Genomic DNA, 20315 nt, shown 5'->3' on the forward strand with positions numbered 1-20315 from the left:
ATGGTTACCATATCTCTATGTTTTCTGGATGACTTATTAACCAATTAAGAATGTTAAAATAAAAATGGAAAGGATAATAGTTCAATAATATATGGGGCAACTACAATATGCCAGGAATATAAACAGCTCTGCTAATCTCCTTTTCTCCAGATGGTGTTTCCTGACACATTTCAAACTATTTCAAAATAAAATGAATTGTGCAACAAGCCTGTAGGAAACAAAACTAAGAAAACTTGTAGTCACAAGAAAAGATCATAGAACTTTACCGAAAGCATACCCTCACACCACAAGGCATTTCCTATTCCTCGTTACAATATTGAATAGCAAGAGATGCTAAGAACAAAGAAGGGTTCAAGGCAGGTTAGTCTCATTAGTCTGTAATAACAGGCATCCACAAGTTAATGTAATGCAATAGCAGAGAGAATTTCAGCACTGAACCCATTTGAAATTAAAGTCTTAAAGGATGAAGATTTCTGGGAAATACTTTATGCTGAATTAATGGATGGATCCGTTACTACAGGCAGGCAGCATGTTAAACAGCCACAAGGATGACAGATAAATTATCACTGTATGTCACTGAGCCAGAGTGAGATGTCGGTTTGACTTCATGGTGATGCAGCCAGTTCAGTGGGTGGATAATAATGTTTGCTCTACACAAGCAAGGCAGTGTGAATTCTGCACACAGTTTGGCATCTCTAGTTCATGCCATAGAGTGTGTTAGACAAGACCACAAAGGTTGCATAGGGGAATATACAGAAGTTAAACTGTTGAACCTAGATTTAAAATTTGTAATTTATAAATAACAGATAGCTGACCACGATGCATTCTTTTTGAAAAGCATATATTGGAGGGGGCGCTAAAAAAAGTAAAACATGACAGACAGATAGTGGAGCTGGGCATGGTATATGTAGAGCGCTGCAAGTTCAGGAGCAGCCCGCTCCTCCCACATGACTGTCGCTCCAAGGCCGCCGGAGAACGGAGGCGCCCTCCAGGCTGTTGGAACAGAGCACCCCTTCACTGTGGGGCACTGCGGCCAGGTTAGACTGGCCATTTGCTGAGAACTGATGGGAAGTGTCTTAGAACATGGGGTATTTATTTACTTGAAGATTAAACTGGCTGAAAAATGAACTACCTAAGAAAGGCTTCCCATCTAGGAAAAACAACCTAGTAATAAAGGGAACTCTCATGTACACAGACCAAAAGGTTTTTAGGGTGACCATCTGCCACAGTTTTCCCTGGGGGAAGGGTGTTCCCAGGACACTGAGCTTTCAGTGCTAAAACTGGGGAGAGGTGGTCGCCCCATTGCCAGACCCACTGAGGCCATCAGGGGCCCTGTGCCAGCCCCGCATTTTAGGGGATGTCAGTCTAGCCCTCATCCAGCCATGTTATCGCTCATGGCCACAAGAGGCCTCACAAAGTAAGGTAATGTGCCCACCTGGACTCTTCTCCCCACTATCCAGTCCACTCCCAGAATCCAGAAGTCCCAGCCCACCAGCACTAAGCGGGCTTCCAGGGCAATGGGCCGCCTCTACCAGGTCCTGGAGGCACTGGCTGGGAGGAGGAGGCAGGGCAGCAAAAGGCCTCCCACTTTCTCTTGGGCCCTCACCCCCAGGCCTGGAAACGTTAGGGAGCGCTGGAGTTTGTAGGCCACGGAGAGAGCGACTAGAAAGAACCTCAGGCCAGGTCAAACATGTTCTGGTATTGAAGGGTGCCAATGGAGAAGATGACTGAATAAACAGAGATATCGAAGTAAACTTAAGATTGGTTATTTTTTTAAAAGTGCCAAAGTTGGAATTTTACTGTGGAAGCTTCCACTGGACACTATTCAAAAACTTAGAAACACATAATAGATGTCAAATCATAAAGAGGGAAAAAATAGATCCCAAAATCAAGACAGTGTTCACCTGGGGAGATGAAGGGATGTGATCTGGAAGGACAAACGGATGTTGGTGACACTACATTTCTTAGGCTGGGAAATGAATGTATAGATGTGTACTTTCAAAAAAATAATCAGTACTCTTATCATGTTAGATATGAACAATAGAAGAAACTGGGTATGGGCATACAAAAAGTCCCTGTATGTCTTTGCAATTTTTTCATAGATCTAAAACTATTCACAAATTCAAAGTTTATTTAAATATGATGGTGTATATCATATGAATCATAATAAAAATATTACAGAGTGCACATGTGATCTATTTCACTATAAATATTATGTGTATGAATAAAAGCAATAAAAATTTCTACAAAAAATAGGTAGTTATCATTTAATCTGAACATGGACGTAAAATACTTTAAGAATGATGATTCTATTTTCATGATTTACACTTTTATGCAGCACTATTATTATTTATCTTTTTTGGCATCATTTGATAATATGCTTGTGTTTTTCCTTATCTCTGTTAGTACTTCTATCTTTTCCTTTGAAGTAACAGCTGTTAGTTAAGTTGGCCTATGTATCTTACATCTCTTAAGGAATGTGTTCCTGTGGATTACCATACAGTCAATCATATATTCCATCCAGTTTTGTAAACAACTTGGTTCAGAAATGTACAAACCTGCCCTGACCAGGTAATTCGGTTGGTTAGAGTGTCATCCCGATATGCCAAGGTTGAGGGTTTGATCCCCCATCAGGGTACACGCAACAATCAACCAATGAGTGCATAAGTAAGGGGAACAAAAAAGTAATGTTTCTATCTCCCTTTCTCTCTCTCTCTTCCTCATTCTCTAAAATCAATGAGTAAAAAAAATGTAAAAAGAAATGTAGAAATCTTACTAAAGGAAGAAATTATATCTTTCAAGATTATTGGCACTATGCTGCCTTTCGCAGTAATAGATTATGTAGGGGTTTTGTTTGGTTGGCTGTTCTTAATATCAGGTGAGTGATTCATGATCTGTGTGCTTACTGTCAACTGTTAGAAAGGAATTTGAATTGTATTTTTCTCCTTTTTATTGAATGCATTGAAGTGATACTGGTTAACAAAATTATATGGGTTTCAGATGCATAATTCTACAACACTTCATCTGTACACTGTTTTGTGTGTTCACCACCCCAAGTCTCCATCCATCACCATGTATGAGGGGAGTGGAGGGATTAGGCAAAAAAGGAAAAAAAAAAAAAGAGGAAAACTCATGGATGTGAACAAAGTGTGGGATAATTGATGAATAGTAGAAATTGGGCTTTCCACCAAATTCAAAAGTGATTCTAAACAGAAGTAACAATTAAAATTTAAAATAACAATACACCCTAACTGGTATGACTCAGTTGATTGGGTGTCCTCCCATAAAGTGAGGTTCCCAGTTCGATTCCTGATCAGGGCACATGCCTGGTGTGGGTTTGGTCCCTGGTCAGGGCATGTATGAAAGGCAACCCATCAATGGTTTCTCTCTCTTTCTCCCTCCCTCCTCCTCTCTCTAAAAATAAACAAAATCTTTAAAAATAAAATAACAGCAATAAGAAACACCTCAAGTCGTGATTAGAAATAAGTCTTACTACTAATGATTTTACAACTTTACCTTTCTAATGGAGAGTAACATTTTATTTTAATTTTCAGTGCTAAAGATTCATTTCCATTTCCAAGGTTTCCTTTCCAAGCTTTTAGCTCAATCAAACACCTACTGGACAAGTAAATGCTTCACATGTTTTTGTTCTCTAAGAGAAATGGCCTGGCATTGAAGGTTGATGCCCAAATTTCATCAAATGTATCAGTTATTGCATTATTACTAAGCAAGGAGAAGAGGTTTCTATGGCTAATTAAGTTAGATTATTTTGTCCATTGGTGTAGTATAGCCCTTCTATAATGGGCAGTAGGAAAGCACTAAGGATACTCTAAGAGATGCTAAGAGGTGCAATCAGGAAAACACTGCAATAAAAACAGCCCATTAAATCAGAAAAAAAGACATATAGGGACCATTTAATATTAGAAAAATATAACGAAGTTTTAAAGAACTGAAGAGGTTGGCCTAATTTCAATCAATCTCATTGTAGTAACTCTAAACATAAGTTTACCTCAAAGAAATGCATTTTAGGCCACAATTTGTCATCGTGCTCCATTCAACATTTCCATGTTCAAAGACAGCAAGACATTATTCCATAGCATGGATGTAGGTAAAATATGGTGACATCACCAAGACACAGGGGTAGGAACTGCAAATATGGTTCAATGGCTCATATGGCCTCGCCTCTTCTCTTACCTCCGAAATAATAAGTGCCCCCTGAATAACTCTGCTCAGGCCCCAGGAGGGCAGCAGCAGAGGTCACCTGGCCATCCACCTCCACGCTCAGGTGATGCCTTTTGGCAGATAAGGAGACGGAGTGCCACTGCCCATCATTCAATCCAGCACCTGGGGAAGATAAAGCCAGCAGGGAGAGTTGCGTCTCGACAGTGAACAGTATGAACAGCTGGTGAGAAACAGCAACGTACACACCACTCAGACAAGCACAAAACTCACATCCATTAACAAAGAGAACCGAAAGGAAGAGAATAAGAGGAGGCAAGTGGCAAATCAACACCCTCCATAGGGAAAATGTGCATTCTTATCTTCCTTTCTTAGGGCCTCAATAGAAAGAACAAAATTTCCAAATTCAGGCAATCCTAAATGGTTAAAATATTTCAATTATTTGGCATGGATCAATTTTATGTTTCCATCATGTAATTTAGCTTTTAAAGGGAGGGGTTTGGGAAGAGCACAGGTAAAATGATTTATCTGCTTTGGAATATTTTTACGTAATCATCTTTTATAATATTATAGAATATTGAGCAAAGTATATCAAGTCAATCATTACAAAATATTTGAAGAGACTATAATGAACATTGAAAGTTTACTGGTATAATGGAAAGTTAAAAAAATAAAGCAGTGTGCAAAACCATATTTACACAGTCAATCCTCATAATTTGCAGGTTCCATCTTTGCAAATTCACCTACTTGCTATAATTCATTTGAAACCCCAAATTCAACACTTGGGGTACTTTCGGAGTCATTTGCAGAAGTGCACAGAGCAGAGATTGATACACATGTTTACAGTTGAAGTTGAACAAGGCGATGATTCTAGTTTCAGCTCTTTTATGTAAACATGTTCTCTCACATCTTTGTGTTTGTGTCGGTGATTTTAATGTTTAAAAAGCCCTCGAGCAAAGTGACGAAACTCTGTCCAGTGTTCCTAAGTACACGAAGGCTATGTTGTGCCTTCACATCATGTGTGTGTTAGATCAGCTTCATTCAGGCATGAGTTATATTGCTGTTGGCCATGACCTCAGTGTTTATATATATATAATATATATATATATATTATATATATATAAAATAAGATGTCTTTAAACAGAATCACCCACAAAAAAAAATTATGTATGGTTGACAAAAATGTTGTGACCAGAGGCCCTAGGAGCAATGGTTCACTATTTGCTAATCGAGTGTTCACGTCAACTTTATAGAACATAACTATTGCAAATAATGAGAATCAAGTCTCTCTATACCATGCTAATTATGATCCTAGTTTTTATATGAATAAGGGAAAGGACTGAAAGAAAATATTCCAAAAATAGACAGTAATTTTTTCATGAAGGTAAACTGTGGTTGTTTCTATTCATACTTAAATACTCTTCTGTATTTTCCAAGTTTATATACACAATCAAAAATTGCTTTAACTAAAAACCAAGGTTCTCTTACGGCCTCCGGGCCCTCCTAGTGCAGCCCCAGAGTCCGGAACCTGTGAGATGGCGTAGACTTTCCCGCACACAAGGAAGCGCGTCTACATGGGCTCTGCGGCTGAGCACTCCGAGACGGGTGGAAGCGAGAGCCCTCCGGTGTGGGTTTACCGGTGAGTTTTACATCCACTAAACACTCACCTCTCTATGATTCTGCAGACAAGCAAATTAGTAAACAAAAATATAAGTACTCTAGTAAACCCCAAGGTCATGAGTCACTCTTCTGATATTATGTGCAATTTCTTTATTTCCCCAGCTATATTCAACCACAGGCTTTCAGAGAAAATGTGTAGAAGCTCCCTTAGGTGATCAAGCTCTTTGCCCTGGACTCGCTTAAGATACATAACACAAATTCCATCCTGGGCATCGAGGCCCGTTTTCACATGATATCCACGAAGCAAAAAGAGTTTCAAAGCCCCAGTTTGGGTTTGGTTTGTGAAAGATAATGAGAAAGACCTGAAAACTGAAATATGAAGAATGCAAGTGAGATACTTTTAGACATATTTTCTAAGAGTAGACTCTGAAATAGACGGCTGAATAGAGTTATATAGTCCCTGATGGTATGAGACTGGACTAAAATAAATCAAATGTCCCAGATTAGTCATCCAGTGCTCCCTCTATGAGGACACATTTAGAATGCAAGTCCCTGTATTGAGTTTTGCGTCACAGGCACGCTTCCCTCTCTCCCTGCCCCACCGCCTGTCTCCTACCACCTTTTCTGGAAGCGCCGATATGCCTGGACCCACGACTTGACTCCTGTTACTTCATCTTAGGCATATCCATTGGTCCAGGGCAGTGCTCCTTCAACTACCCGTGGTGATGAACATTTTCTTTTCCAATCTATTGCAGATAGATGCTTTTACAAAATTCACTCAAGGTGAATTAACTAAAAAACTAAATAAAGAAGACATAATAAAACACAGGTCCACTGGCCACATGTTTAGATGGTGCAGCAATATCTCATTGCTACAGCCGTTTCTAAGAGCCTCATCTCCGTTTTTACCCCACCTGGGAAACAGGTGTTGCGCTGAGCCAGCTTACTCCACTCAGGGCAGCTGTGCGCCCAGGTGGCTGCTAGGTGAGGGACACGGTAGGATTACGTCGGAGGTTCCGGACCTCCTTTTGTCCATAAGGAAGGCAATTTAAATGAAGAACAAAAGATGGCCAGGACAGCCAGCTCTGTTGTCTGACACAGCTAAGTGCGCCTATTGCCCGCTGGCAGGGTATAAAGTCGTGCTGTGTGCGGGGGACGGGGTGGGGGCGGGGGGCAGGTGCGGGGCGGGGGAAGCCTTCCAAATGCTGTTTTCCAGCCTCACTGGCGATAGACGCCATTCACTTATGATGAGGGGATTTACTACCTGTCACTGGATTTATTACTCAAGTTAAATAATAAAGGACTTGTTTGATTCGTTTCACCCATCTCTCCATAATGGAAAGGATCGTTTTTAAATCAGATTCTATTTTTTAAAATGTATTACTCCTTCCTTTTTTTAGATGGGATGAGAAGTGAGTCCCTTTCAAAAGCTTGCAAAAGAGGGAAAGGAGAAGGAGGAACTACAGAATCTGTGTTTTTTTCTTGTTCACGATGTTAGGGAACTAAATGCTCATTCTAGCACACTGCTCCCACCACTGATAATTTTTGAGTTTGTGGGAGTATTGTTGGTATAACAATACAATAATAATAATGACGGTTTTATTTTTATTGGACTATTATTCAGAGCAGGTACTGTGTGCTCTATATGCATTGTGTCATTTAGTCTTCAGCACTGCTGTTATTTTCTCATTTAACTATGAAGGAAATGAAGCTCCAGGAAAATAAACAAATCACCCCGGGTAGCAGCCAGCTGGTCAGCTGATTCCAAAACCCACATTCCTCTGCCTGCAGGACCAGTGGTCTCTTTACCTTTTTGCTCACGTTAAGCAGGTAACTGAGAAGGAGAAAAGCAGCACTAACAGCTAGGAACTGCTCCGCCGCTCTCAGGGTGGCCTTGGCGGTATGAGCAGGTGGCCAGAACTGACAGCTGGGCCTCGGTTTCTCCCGGGAACATAATCTCAGAATGTCAATATCAGACAAAGTCACTGTGTGATTACAATAAAGTGGAACCCCCCCCAATTCTACTTTGTCATCTTGTCTAAGCACAGACAAAAGCAAGGTTGTGAAAACCACAAAAATACCAAACTTCCTCTCCTGGATAATATGAATGGCGATTGATTTGACTTGTTAGACTTATTTCATTCCTCTATCCTTGTAGATAAAATTTACAAAGATACCTACTTCATACAATCATCCTCACTTCCTGGCAGCTTTTAATCTAAAGCAATTCTCCATTTCCTTGAAACCCCTCCCAAACCAGCTACCACAACCCAAAATCCAATGGTTTCCCAGGGTGTGTGTTCTCATTGCAATAAGCAATAAACCCAACCTGTCTGATTACAGGTGTGACTACTGTGGTCGTTGGGTGGAAAGCACTGGCAACTCCAAACAGAACAGAAGAATAGAATAATAGGTGAAAGTGTGTATTATAGGTGGTAAGGGAATAGAACTGTTTACCCAAATCTCTCCCTCTTCCTCATCCTCTTCCTTTCTCTCCTCTCCTCGCTTCTTCCCTTTCTCCTCTTCCCCTCCTCCTCTCCCTTCTTCTCTTCCTTCCTTCCTATCATCTCTCTTGCCCTCTCTCTCTCCTCACCCCCCTCTCTCTCTTCCTTACCTTTTCAGGCCTAACCCACGTATGTGAACGCACAAAATACAACAGGAATAAAAAGATTTATATCTGTTCTTTGTACATAGTCTTCTGGTAGCACTCATAATTTGCTACAGAAATATTGTGACAGCTTAGCCACCATCACTCTCTCAATAAGACTATAATAGGCATCCAGGGAGTACAGTGTATAAAGAAAAAGAAGCCTGTTGTATAGGGTAGGTTCTTTGTAAATGTGCAAAAAGACAATTATACAAAGGCCATTACTCAAGGAACAACTGAAGTTTTTCCTGTTTCCAAATGCCTTTCACTGCTCTGAAACAGTGCCAGAAATCCCTATGTCCAGAGGAAGAGATCAACGGGAATCAGTCATAGTTAAGGGACTTTAACACCCCACTGTCTCCAATGGGCAGATCTTTCAGACAAAAAATCAACAAGGGAACACCTACCTTAAATGACACAATAGATCAAATGGATTTAATAGACATTTACAGAATGTTTCATCCCAAAGTAAATATGGATCATTGTCAAGGATAGACCACATGGTAGGACACAAAATAAGTCTTAACAAATTCAAGAAAACTGAAATCATATCAAGCATTTTCTCAGATCCCAATGGCTTGAAACTAGCAATCAACCTGAAGAAAAAAACTCAAAAACATCAAATACGTGGAGGCTAAATAACATGTTATTGAATAATGAGTAGATTAACAATAAGATTTTAAAAAAAATCTAAAAGTACCTGGAAACAAATGAAAACACACAACAGCCCAAAACCTATGCGACACAGCGAAAACAGTCCTGAGAGGGAAGTTTATAGCATTACAGGCCTACCTAAAGAAGGTACAAAAATCTCAAATAAACAACCTAACCCTACACCTAAAAGAACTAGAAAAACAACAAACAAAACCCACAGTGAGTAGAAGGAAGGAAATAATCTAGATCAGAGCAGAAATAAATGACAAAGACTAAAAAAAAAAAATTCAAAAGATTAATGAATCCCACAGCTGGTTCTTTGAAAACTGATGAACCTTTAACAAGACTTATAAAGAGAAAAAGAGAAAGGACCTAAATTAATAAAATCAGCAATGAAAGAAGGGAAATAACAACTGATACCACAGAAATACAAAGGGTTATAAGAAATTACCATGAACAACTATGGTATATGCCAAGGAATTAGACAATTTGGGAGAAATAAATAAATTTCTAGAAACATACAATCTTCCAAAACTGAATCAGGAAGAAGCAGAAAACCATAACAACTAGTCATATTGAAACAGTAATCAAAGAACTCCCTACAGACAAAAGTCCTGGACCAGACAGCTTCACAAGTGAATTTTACCAATCATTCAAAGGAGAACTAACACCTCTCCTTCTCAAACTATTCCAAAAAAATTCAAGAAGAGGGAAGACTTCCAAACTTTTTTTTTACAAGGCCACTATTATCGTAATTCCAAAACCAGGTAAAGACACAACAAAGAAATAAAATTACAGACCAATATCTCTGATGAACATAGACGCTAAAATCCTTAAAAAAAAAATTAGCAAACCAGATCCAGCAATACATTAAAATGACCATACCCAATGATCAAGTGCGATTTATTCCAGTATTGAAGGTTGGTACGATATTTGCAAATCAATAAATATGATACATCACATAAACAAAATGAAAGACAAAAGTCACATGATCATATCAATAGATATAGAAAAGGCATTTGATAAAATCCAGCACCCATTTATGATAAAAATACTTATTACGAGAGAGAATCCCTCAACATAATAAAGGCCATATGTAAAAAACTACTGCTGACATCATACTCAATAGGCAAAAACTAAAAGCTTTTCCCCTAAGATCAGGAACAAGACAAGGGTATCCACGTTTACCATGGTTATTCAACATAGTACTGGAAGTCCTAGCCACAGCAATCAGACAAGAAATAAAAGGCATCTAAATTGGAAAGGAAGAAGTAAAACTGTCATTATTCGCAGACATGATATTGTTCATAGAAAACTCTACAGCTCCACCAAAAAGCTACTCGACCTAACAAATGAAATCAGCAAAACAGTAAGATACAAAGTCAATATTCAGAAATCGATGATATCTATAAAAGTGACAAAGATTGAAAATATTTTGTATAATGAGGGACTTTATAGTACTGTTAATATGCTCTATGATTTGGACTAATATAATAGCTTTCATATTTCAAAAGTGATATAGGCTGACATAATATTTTCAAAGAATTCCAAATGACAATTTGTAAAACTGTGTATCAATTAAAAGTGTAGCCTGAAAATTCAAACACTTGACAATTCATTTTTCCTGAATACAATTTAATTTTTATGCCAATGTAAAAGATAAAGTTTCTGAGTTTTTAAAACATAAAAAACTAGTAATTTATGTGTCCAGTAGCTAAGAAAAATCAAGTCATCCTTTTATAATGGAAAAATTTAGTGTAATGTGATTCTAATCTACCAGTAAGTGATTCTCTTTTAAGACTCATTATAATACATCCTGAAGACTAATTTAATTATTGAAAATTGTACATGTGAAACATAGGTGGAAAGTCTTACCCTATGAGAGAACAAACTGACCACTCACCCAACTACCATTTAAATAGTCTACTTTTTTAAGTGCCAAACACAACATTTAAACTAGCAAATTTATATTATATATTTTTATAATTTATAAAAATTAATATTTTTAAAGAAACTGGAAAAATGGGGTGGGAAAATTGGTAGGCAAGGGCCTACTTGTGTTATCTAAAGTACAATAATTTTTTATATTGATTAGCTAGGAAACAATCTTACCAAGTCACATGATATAATAACAGATTATATTGTACATGGATTTAAACACTAATTTAGAGATTTTTAAATCATTCAGGGTATACTTTATAGACTAACACCTACTAATTTATTAAATACACATGCCTGTAAAGTGTTTAGAAATGAACTAGCTTCATGGGGTTTACTACAGTAACAGTGTTCTGAAGCAGTTTCTTTAAAATGTTGAAAATTAGGCTATGAATAGAACCACTTCTGAAGATGTCAAATAAATCACAATAAACTACATATTAATGGCAGGCTTACATTTTTAGGCCCTCATTTTAGAGAACCAACTAATTATTAATATAACACTGATTTATTTCCTTTGTCAAGCCTGCAAGTCTACCACATTTTGAGCATTATGTTAAAAAGTCACAGTGTAGTGCCTCTCAAAAATCATAATTAATACTGAACTTTCAGCTCCCACATTTTAACCTCTGTGACACACAAACAACAAAAAATATACATAAAGACTACACATTTGTGCATCAATTTGTATACTTGTCTTTCTTATATCTAGTTTCCGACTATTTTTTAACATTTTGTCCTCTCCCAGTCATAACCTATTAATTTTGGACATAGTTAATATAGAAGAGTAGTACAATGGCATCCTTAAATTGTTTTTAAAGATCATTTATTAAATTGATGTAGCAATTTACCCCAATGTGACCTCCCGTTGCTTGGCTTAAATGTTATTCCATATATATGAAAATGTGATGGAGATCCCTTGTCAAAAACTATATAATTTTAATGAAGAGACAAAAATATCCTTTACCCAAAGCATTGACCTAAATTAGACATTAATTTTCCAGACACTCAAATAGTCTCCTTAATTATATCACTTCGAATCATTAAAATGATACCGTATTGCCTCGAAGTAGAGAGAATTTCTTTTGATGCCCAAATGAGGAACTTTGCATGAATCTTTTCATTCTTTCCGTACAGAATAGATCAGCAAGTAAAGTTCCTTTGACTTAGTGTTTAGGTTTTACACCATTAATACAGAGATATACATATAGATCCAAGAAAGATCCCCTGTTCTCTCACAGGCCAGGGAAGGCTAACTGCTGTGTTAGACACAGCCTAGTTTTCCACAGAAGACATCCAGTAAATTTCTGGGTCCATTTCAAAGTCTTTTTTCCCCAAACACATTTCCTCAACATATGTTGATTTATCTGGAGTGCAGGAGAGGGCCATAGAAGGAAACTTCTATTCCCCCATAAGTATCATTTGGGTTAATAGGAACTGTTAGTGTGGAGCCATATTTAAAAGGAAATTAGAATTGAGATCCTCTAAGGAAAAGTACTGATAACCTTATTAACTCAAGTATTCATTTATTAAACAAATATTAATTTTTGGTTAGGCATAAAATTTTATGGAGAAGGGACGGAGGGATAATGAAATCTTTCAAAATCATATGCCTTGCTGACGGGAACACACTTATTACCTGCTGTGATGTCACTGGATAATTTTCCCGGCTGGTAGAGATTCAGCTTAAGTTTTCCGTCGTTAAGAAAGAGAAGGAGACCCTCTGAAACCAGGGGGAGATCACCGAAGAGCAGAAGCCCTGCATTATTCCAGGTTCGAAACTGAAAAGCGGCAGAAACCTCGCCCTCCCCGGGAGAGGCTGGCAGCGCTAAGTAACTCCTGGGGCTGAGAAAAGTCACAGGCACAGACTGTGGTTGTGAACAAGAAAATGACACGTTTCCCTGAGAAAGAAGTCAAAGAAAAAGCTTTAATAATGAGTCGCATCACGTTAGCCAATAGAAACTGAAATATTCACAAAGGCTACTTACCAATCTCAAATCATCCTCAATTTAAAACAAATTGTTATCAACATGAAAATTCAAATTCTTGCCATACATCTAAAGGTTCTTCAAATCCAGTGATTACCATCAGGAAAATCTCTCTCTCCCCATTTCTCAGCTTTCACAAAGCCATCTAACTCAATGTAATTGAACTCAATAAAAACGTATTTCAGCCAATTCCTTGCTTTTTGTCTTTTACTTGGCTTTCCCTTTTCACTCATTTTACCTCTTTACTGCCTTTGGCTTCTAATCTATCCCATAAGATAACCAACATTAATGAGCTACTGTTTTTCCTTTCATATTTTATCATATTTTTCTCTGTTCCATTAAAACATATGTATATAGTTTGTTACATGTTCAATTCTGTGTACATACACACATTGAAGTGTATGTTGATGATTATATACACCTACACACCTGACATTATTTGGTTTACAAAATTAGAAGCCATTTACTGTATCAAGATTTTTTCACTAAACTATATCTTGTGGAAATCCTTTTGAGTTATCTGATGTAAGGCTAATTCCTTCTTTTTACTGATTGCAGAAAATTTTATTATGTGAATGTCCCAGGTTTTACTCAGTTGTTTTCCTGTTAATGTGAAGCTTGTTCCCAGGCCTTGCCTCTCCCAACAAATGCTGCCTGAAATAACTGTGTGAGGAAGGCTCTAAATACAGAACTATAGGCACCTACATGTTTTAAATGTTTTAATAAGTATTTCCAGCTTCTTTTTCAAAAAGAAAAAGTTAAAATACTCCACACTTCCACCAGTAATAAGTGAGAATAAACTTTTCCCCACATTGTTAGCAAGAATAGGTATTACAGACCTTCTAAATTTGTAAAAATGTCAAAGTAATATTTCATGCTTATTTACCTTTCATTCACCTAATAGTGAACCTGAGCATTATTCATGAACTTGCTGATTTTTTTGGCTTGTTCTCCTCAAATTGGTCTACAGATCCTCTGCCTATTTTTAATTTTTCCTTTTTTCTGTAGATTTTCTATTGGACATTACAATGCACAATGTACTGCTTACATTCTCTTTTTAACTATTTTCGTATTTTTCTTATCATTATGATTTTGTCATCAGATTTACATGTATTATTTTTCATTTAATGGTTTTAAAATAGATCTTTAGGATAGAGTAGATTGCATAAATTTTTATTAAAATACTGCCTATGAAATATTATTTTGTTATTAGAGTAAAATATATGTTTAAGGTTTTAAAAACTTTATTTAGAAAGAACAAAGTATATTCTTTAATATGCTTCAGAAAAGAAGATAAATATTTTTATTTTTCCTGAAAATCTTTAATAAATTTCCAAATACAGATTTGAAAAGTCAATAAAATCAACTTTATTTGGAAGAATATACATTGTAATTAAACCAGCTGGTCTTGGTCAAACAAGTTTTTGGTTATATTGTGATTCTGTTAAAAGCTAATTTGCTTTCATTGTGGGTAAATACCTTGTCCCAATGAACGAAGTAGCAAAAGCCAAAAAGGAAACTACACTGACCTATAATGTGAAGGCAATTATAAAATGAACAGACCTAGAAAAAATGGACATATTTACCAGCTGTGGCTTGGTCTCATGGTTTGGACAGCTGTCTGCTACCCTGCAAGCCGCAAATCCTCTTGCCAATGAAAAGTGGGTGTTAGTTGTGTGAACTGATTTGGGAAACTCATTTTGCCTCTCTCTCCCTCTCTCTCTCCCTCTCTCTCTCCCTCTCTCTCTCTCTCTCTCCCTCTCTCTCTCTCTTTCACACACACACACACACACACACACACACACACACACACACACACATCTACCTAGCTATAATATTTTGTTTTCCTTTTAAATCACTCTCCCAAATGTAAAAAATAAAGTTTTGCTGGATGCTATATTCATACAAATGTTATCAATGCACACAGAGAATTAGGAATAAAATATTTTGTAAACAGTAAGCATTCCTATGATGTGCTTTGGGATTTGCACATACAACATGAGCTTAAATTAACAATATTGAATTTTAAGCAATTAAAGAAACATATTCAAATGGATATGTGTATATCCTCTTTGATCATCAAGCTGGTTAAATTGGAAACCACACTATCAGACTCCTCGTGCCAGGTTCTGGTTAAAAGGTAGCCAAAAGGGGAGCCTGTATGACACTTGAGTTAGGAGTGAAACGCTGGCCCTTTGTGCCAAGCTCTTGTGTGTGCGACTGTGCACGGTGAAGGCCGGCCACAGAGGCCGGGTCTGACTCATCCCCAATCCCCTCCACAGCCCTTTCCCTGACAGCCAGCCTCCACCTCCCAGCTCCTCTGACGGTTAAGCTCCAAGTCCTGAAATAGATGCCTTGTTCGTAACACTCACAGAGGTACTACTTTCCCAACTGAACCCTGACCTATAAATACAGTTATCTTTAAATTCTGCTGCATATCCATAGAATTAGAATATAATGCAGCCTGACCAACACTGCTATCGGGACAGATTGGCAGATGCAATGTCATAATAGCCTATTAGTTTCTTTTATTTATTATGAGTGACCATGGCAAAATACAAGTTTACACGGATGTTATCTGATTCCAAGAATGTGGTATGCTTGTTTGGAGAGTTTGCCAGGGAATACTTTATTAAGGGGATTACAGAACAAAAGAAAACAGTCTTCCTTCAAATGAAGACTCTCTTACCATAATGATGATCTGTGGTTTTTGTCGTTTGGCCAAATCAATGATATCCATTCCATTATAATAGAGATTTTCTAAACACCCATTAAAATTCTTATGCGGGAATGACACTGATTTCCCAGGTGCTGAAATCCCTCCAAAGCTGATCTTAGAAAGAAAAATGGCATCAATAATATTGTTTAGTGATTTTCTGAAAATCTGCTTAAGTAATTATGATTAGCAACTATAAATGTAGTCATCACATAGATCAATTTTCATTACCCTACACTGCCATACTGTTAATTTCAAATGGAGATATTTTTAAAAATTAAGATACAGATTTTAAAACAAATTTATACAAATTTACATGCATTTAGTTTTCATTTACATTAGAGTTTAATAAATCTTAGAAGTTGCTAATCACATCTAGATTCGATATTTATTGGTTGATGAATAAAAACATTTTTCTATTCATGGTAAACCTTGATCTATCTGATAGTATAATATTACAATCACATTTTATTTTATAAGTTTCTAGCACACATTAATATTTATGCATTTGCATTGATTGTTAATGAATTACTTAATCTATTCATTGCTATATCCTCTCAATAAATCTACACTGTTTAGGGGTACCCTATAACGCAAAAAAAATCATGCAACACAATTTGTATTTACTTGTGGTAATGAGACCTCTTCTTGGAGATTTTTTACATGGGACACTCTGTTTTTACACATTTCAAGTAAAAAAGATGATCTCTCTTTATAAGAGTAAATTAACATATTGTGAGAAAGATGAGGCCTCGGTAGAATATGCCCAAATCTGCTACTGTGAGTCACGTCACATAGGGGAAACGCTTCACTAGGACCTTGATTCATTCTGAAAGTGAGGTCCTCCATAGTGTATTCTCTTTTGCTGGGCTAAACCACATATGCATCCTAAAACCTGAATCAATGGACACATAACCATCACACCTCATAATCAAGCTCCAGGTAACTGAATTCCCCCTGGGCGTGGAAGCGATGCCTGTGCTCATCCACCGTGAAGTTGACTTGCCTGCCCGAGAGCTGGATGAGCACGGAGTGCCAGTGCTGGTCATCCAGCAGGCTGCCCAGGGTGAGGTTGATCAGGCTGTGAGGAGAGGGCAGTTTCGTGTCACCTTTGAAGAGAGAGAAAAAAAATAGCACCGTTATTTCCAGTCTAACAAAAGAAGTTTCCTTTTCGTGAGCCAGTATCTTTCATAATCATTACAATCTCCTTCCATGCATTCCACCCAAAACACTAGTATAGATTTACCTGAAGTTTGAATATAATATCCTCTCAACCTTGCTGTAATTTCTCCTGCTGTTAATTTCTTTTATTAATATTACCTACTGCATGCTCATTTTCAATATAAATTTTATCTTTGCTACAACCTCATTATTTTTACCACCTTAATATTTTTCAATGACCCACCTCTTCATGATGTTAAGAAATAGCTATGTAGGTCTACTGGCACTTTGTAAAAAATACTGAATGAGGGTCTTATACAATTTGCAAAATATGAAGCATTTTAAATGAAAGTGTTGCATTCATATATTATATATATGCCCGGAATCTGGAAAAAAGCACCTTAAATTGTTTAAGATAAGGTACAAAAGCATAGAGTTACTAAAGTGATATTTAAATATCCAGATTTTCAAGCATTTCACCAAATAGTTTTACCTGAATTAATAAGTAAAAACAGTTTTCCTCTTCTTAACTCCAGTGTGATGCGATCTCCATTTTGCCCTTCCCTGTGAAGTAGAATCCCATCGCTTTGCATGGTTTTAAATTTCAAAGAAATAATATCCTTTATTGGGCTCAGGGATTTTTGATCAAATCTGTAGAGGAGAGAACTTCTTCCATCAAGATCAACCACCTCTGATCCTAGAGACAAAAATATTAAAAGTTGTCCTAGGATAAATATGCTCTTCATTAAGCATTTTAAATGTCTATGTACAAAGAAAGCATCATATATACACACATGCATGTACAGTTCAGCTACAAGCCAGTCATAATAAAGGAAAATAAAACCACCACATGTCTAATTCCCTTTTGATACCTGGTATTAAATCTATTTTGGTCTTTACTAACCTTTTAACAAAATTCATTTTAAAATGTAGTTCTAATTTTCTCTTATATTATTAAAGTCTGTTCTTTCTCATGCCATTAAATAAAATCAGAAAAATGGTAATAATCAATATCCATAAAACTGCTTTGCATATGCCACAATCAATACTTTAATGGTGTTCAAATGTTGAAGTTAAATGATTTTTTTTAGCTCCTAACAAAGTGGTTTTGATATCTCAAAATGCTTTCACACATGCCATATAGAAAGGAGTTCCACCAACAAATACACACACACACATCAGACGCATCAAATGCCACTTCAAATAAATAGTAAACTGACCTTTGTGCTTTGTTTTATTATTTTTTGTGGCTAAGTAATGGTATTTAAGAGCAATGCTATTGTCTGTCCTCTCAAGGGCATCGTTAAAAAGACATTCCCTTAATGATATTATAAGGGCTGCTCTGCTGCATTTGTGTCGTAACTGCGACACTGACATGTTTTTTCAGCTCTCTGACAGTGTCTTATCTACTCATTGTCAAGATCACTTTTATTCAGCTCATCTGGAAAAAGATGTCATGTTATACCAGTAGCATAACAGTTCATCTGTCAAAATTGGCTGCACCCTGAACAAAAAACACAAAAAAGAATTGATAATACTCGAAAAGCCTAGCAGTGTTTTCTACATTTCACAAGTCAAAGATTTTTTTTAAAGGCAATTACCCTTGAGAACACATTTATGTAATAAATGAAGAGGTTAAGAAAACCCAATAAAAGATGAAGCTTTTTTCAACTGGCTAGCTGACTTCTCCCAGTCAAAGAAATGACATTACAGTTTACTTGTTTCATTTGAAAAAATTACTGTAATTCCTTATATACCAAAATATGCATTTCATTCAGATTATCCATAATATTTAATGTGAACCATTTGTATTCACCACACCCCAAATTTTTTCAAGTATTTTATACAGCTATCTTTTGAAATTTTAGAGGTTTGATTTTTTCCACATCTTGCTAATGTGCTTATAAAGAATTCACCAAGTGCACATGAATAAACATTGCATTCTGTAGAAAGAATAATGTTAACCAAACAATTATTCCTTGTTATATAGTTGAATAAATGTGCATGGTAAAAACATAACTCTATGTCAAATACAAATAATGTGTTCTATGATTGTTAGATTACAATAAATTAACAAAAATTTCAATAAGACAAAATTTAAATGCAGACACATTTGGAGCAATGTAGTTATCTCAGAGTCAATGTATCGCTTAAAGGCAACCATCATAATAGTGATTTTATTTTAGATAAAGTCTATTTTTGGAATTAGCTACCAAGAGAACTTTTTTCCAGGAAAGGTTCAGTCTGTGTTAGTTTAGCCTACTCTGCCTTTTCTTTTCTTTTTTTCTTCACTATTGTTACTATGACACTGTAATGGTCATACTAACCTTTCATGGCACCTAAAGCTTTTGTGCCTGGAATAGCTCCATCAGTAAAATGGAAATGGAATAGTAAAAACCACATCTAACAATTGATGCCTAAGGCGATGATTTATTGTTTTGTGTCTTAAACTGAAGCCACTTGCCATTTTCTCTCACTCTTACCTATTTTCTTCTTACTTCACAGGTATAACACTCATTAATTTGATGCATTCATTCAACAAATATTTATTTAATTCATCATATCTGAGGCACTGGGATGGATGCTTAGATAAAAAGAGTGATCAACGCAAACATGGCCCATCCCTTATGGGACTTACATTCAGTGAAGATGGACAATAATCACCACATAAACAAACAGGTTCATAAATTATTAGAGATTATAACAGGCATTCTGATCAAGGTTAAAAGATGACTGGGATCACTTTAGTTAAGGTAGTTGGGGAAACTCAGGTCTCAGATCTAGAGCCCTGGCACTAAAGTAGATTATAATCAATAATTTCCTGCTCTCCATGGTCTTTAAGTTCAATTCTTATCTTCATAGATGAGAATTATTCTTAGGACATTTCTTTCTAAGAGGCCTGGACATTTTCCCAAGACATTCTCTCCCTTGCTGTTGAGAAAGGAAGCTCTGAGGATTGCTGGGCAACTACAGGGACAGTCAGGAATATAGCCCGCAGAAGGCGGAAGTAGGCTGAGAGCGTTGGCCTTGCAAAAAGGGGCCTGAAAGCCAGGAAGCAATGAAGTAGAGGAAACAACAAACTGGCTACAATCACATCATAGATTCACATGCATGTGCACAACACCCCTCAAGGGAAAAAAAGGTAAATAAACATAATTCAGAATGTGAGTACCTTGTCAGTACAGGATTACATACATGCAATACACAGGAGGTCTGTCCAGAAAAAGCCCAGCCATTGTTAATATAATGAGAAAGCTTTGCACAATATTGATGTAACCTGGCAGCCAAAGAGAATGGACCGGAACATACAGGCATGAACAATGATGACTTCACTGTACCAGTCAGTGGAGGATGGTAGGTGAATTGAGACAGCATGTATACTATGTGGCCATCACATTCAAAATGACTGAGT

General features: G+C 36.8%; 1 protein-coding gene across 1 annotated transcript in view; it reads right to left on the reverse strand.

The window, feature by feature from the left end:
* The window catches only part of CNTNAP4 (contactin associated protein family member 4), a 230621-nt gene that overhangs the window by 72337 nt on the left and 137969 nt on the right, over window positions 1-20315 (reverse strand). The window contains exons 5-9 of the mRNA XM_054579166.1: window positions 17397-17600; window positions 16667-16851; window positions 15716-15859; window positions 12678-12939; window positions 4195-4344 (exon numbers count right to left, since the gene is read on the reverse strand). Of these exons, the coding sequence (XP_054435141.1) occupies window positions 4195-4344; window positions 12678-12939; window positions 15716-15859; window positions 16667-16851; window positions 17397-17600 (945 nt within the window). The remainder of the gene's footprint in view (window positions 1-4194; window positions 4345-12677; window positions 12940-15715; window positions 15860-16666; window positions 16852-17396; window positions 17601-20315) is intronic.

Source organism: Pteronotus mesoamericanus, unplaced genomic scaffold (genome assembly GCF_021234165.1).
Source record: "Pteronotus mesoamericanus isolate MK-2021 breed Mesoamerican mustached bat unplaced genomic scaffold, CSHL_Meso_final contig_52, whole genome shotgun sequence".
NCBI classification, from domain to species: domain Eukaryota; kingdom Metazoa; phylum Chordata; class Mammalia; order Chiroptera; family Mormoopidae; genus Pteronotus; species Pteronotus mesoamericanus.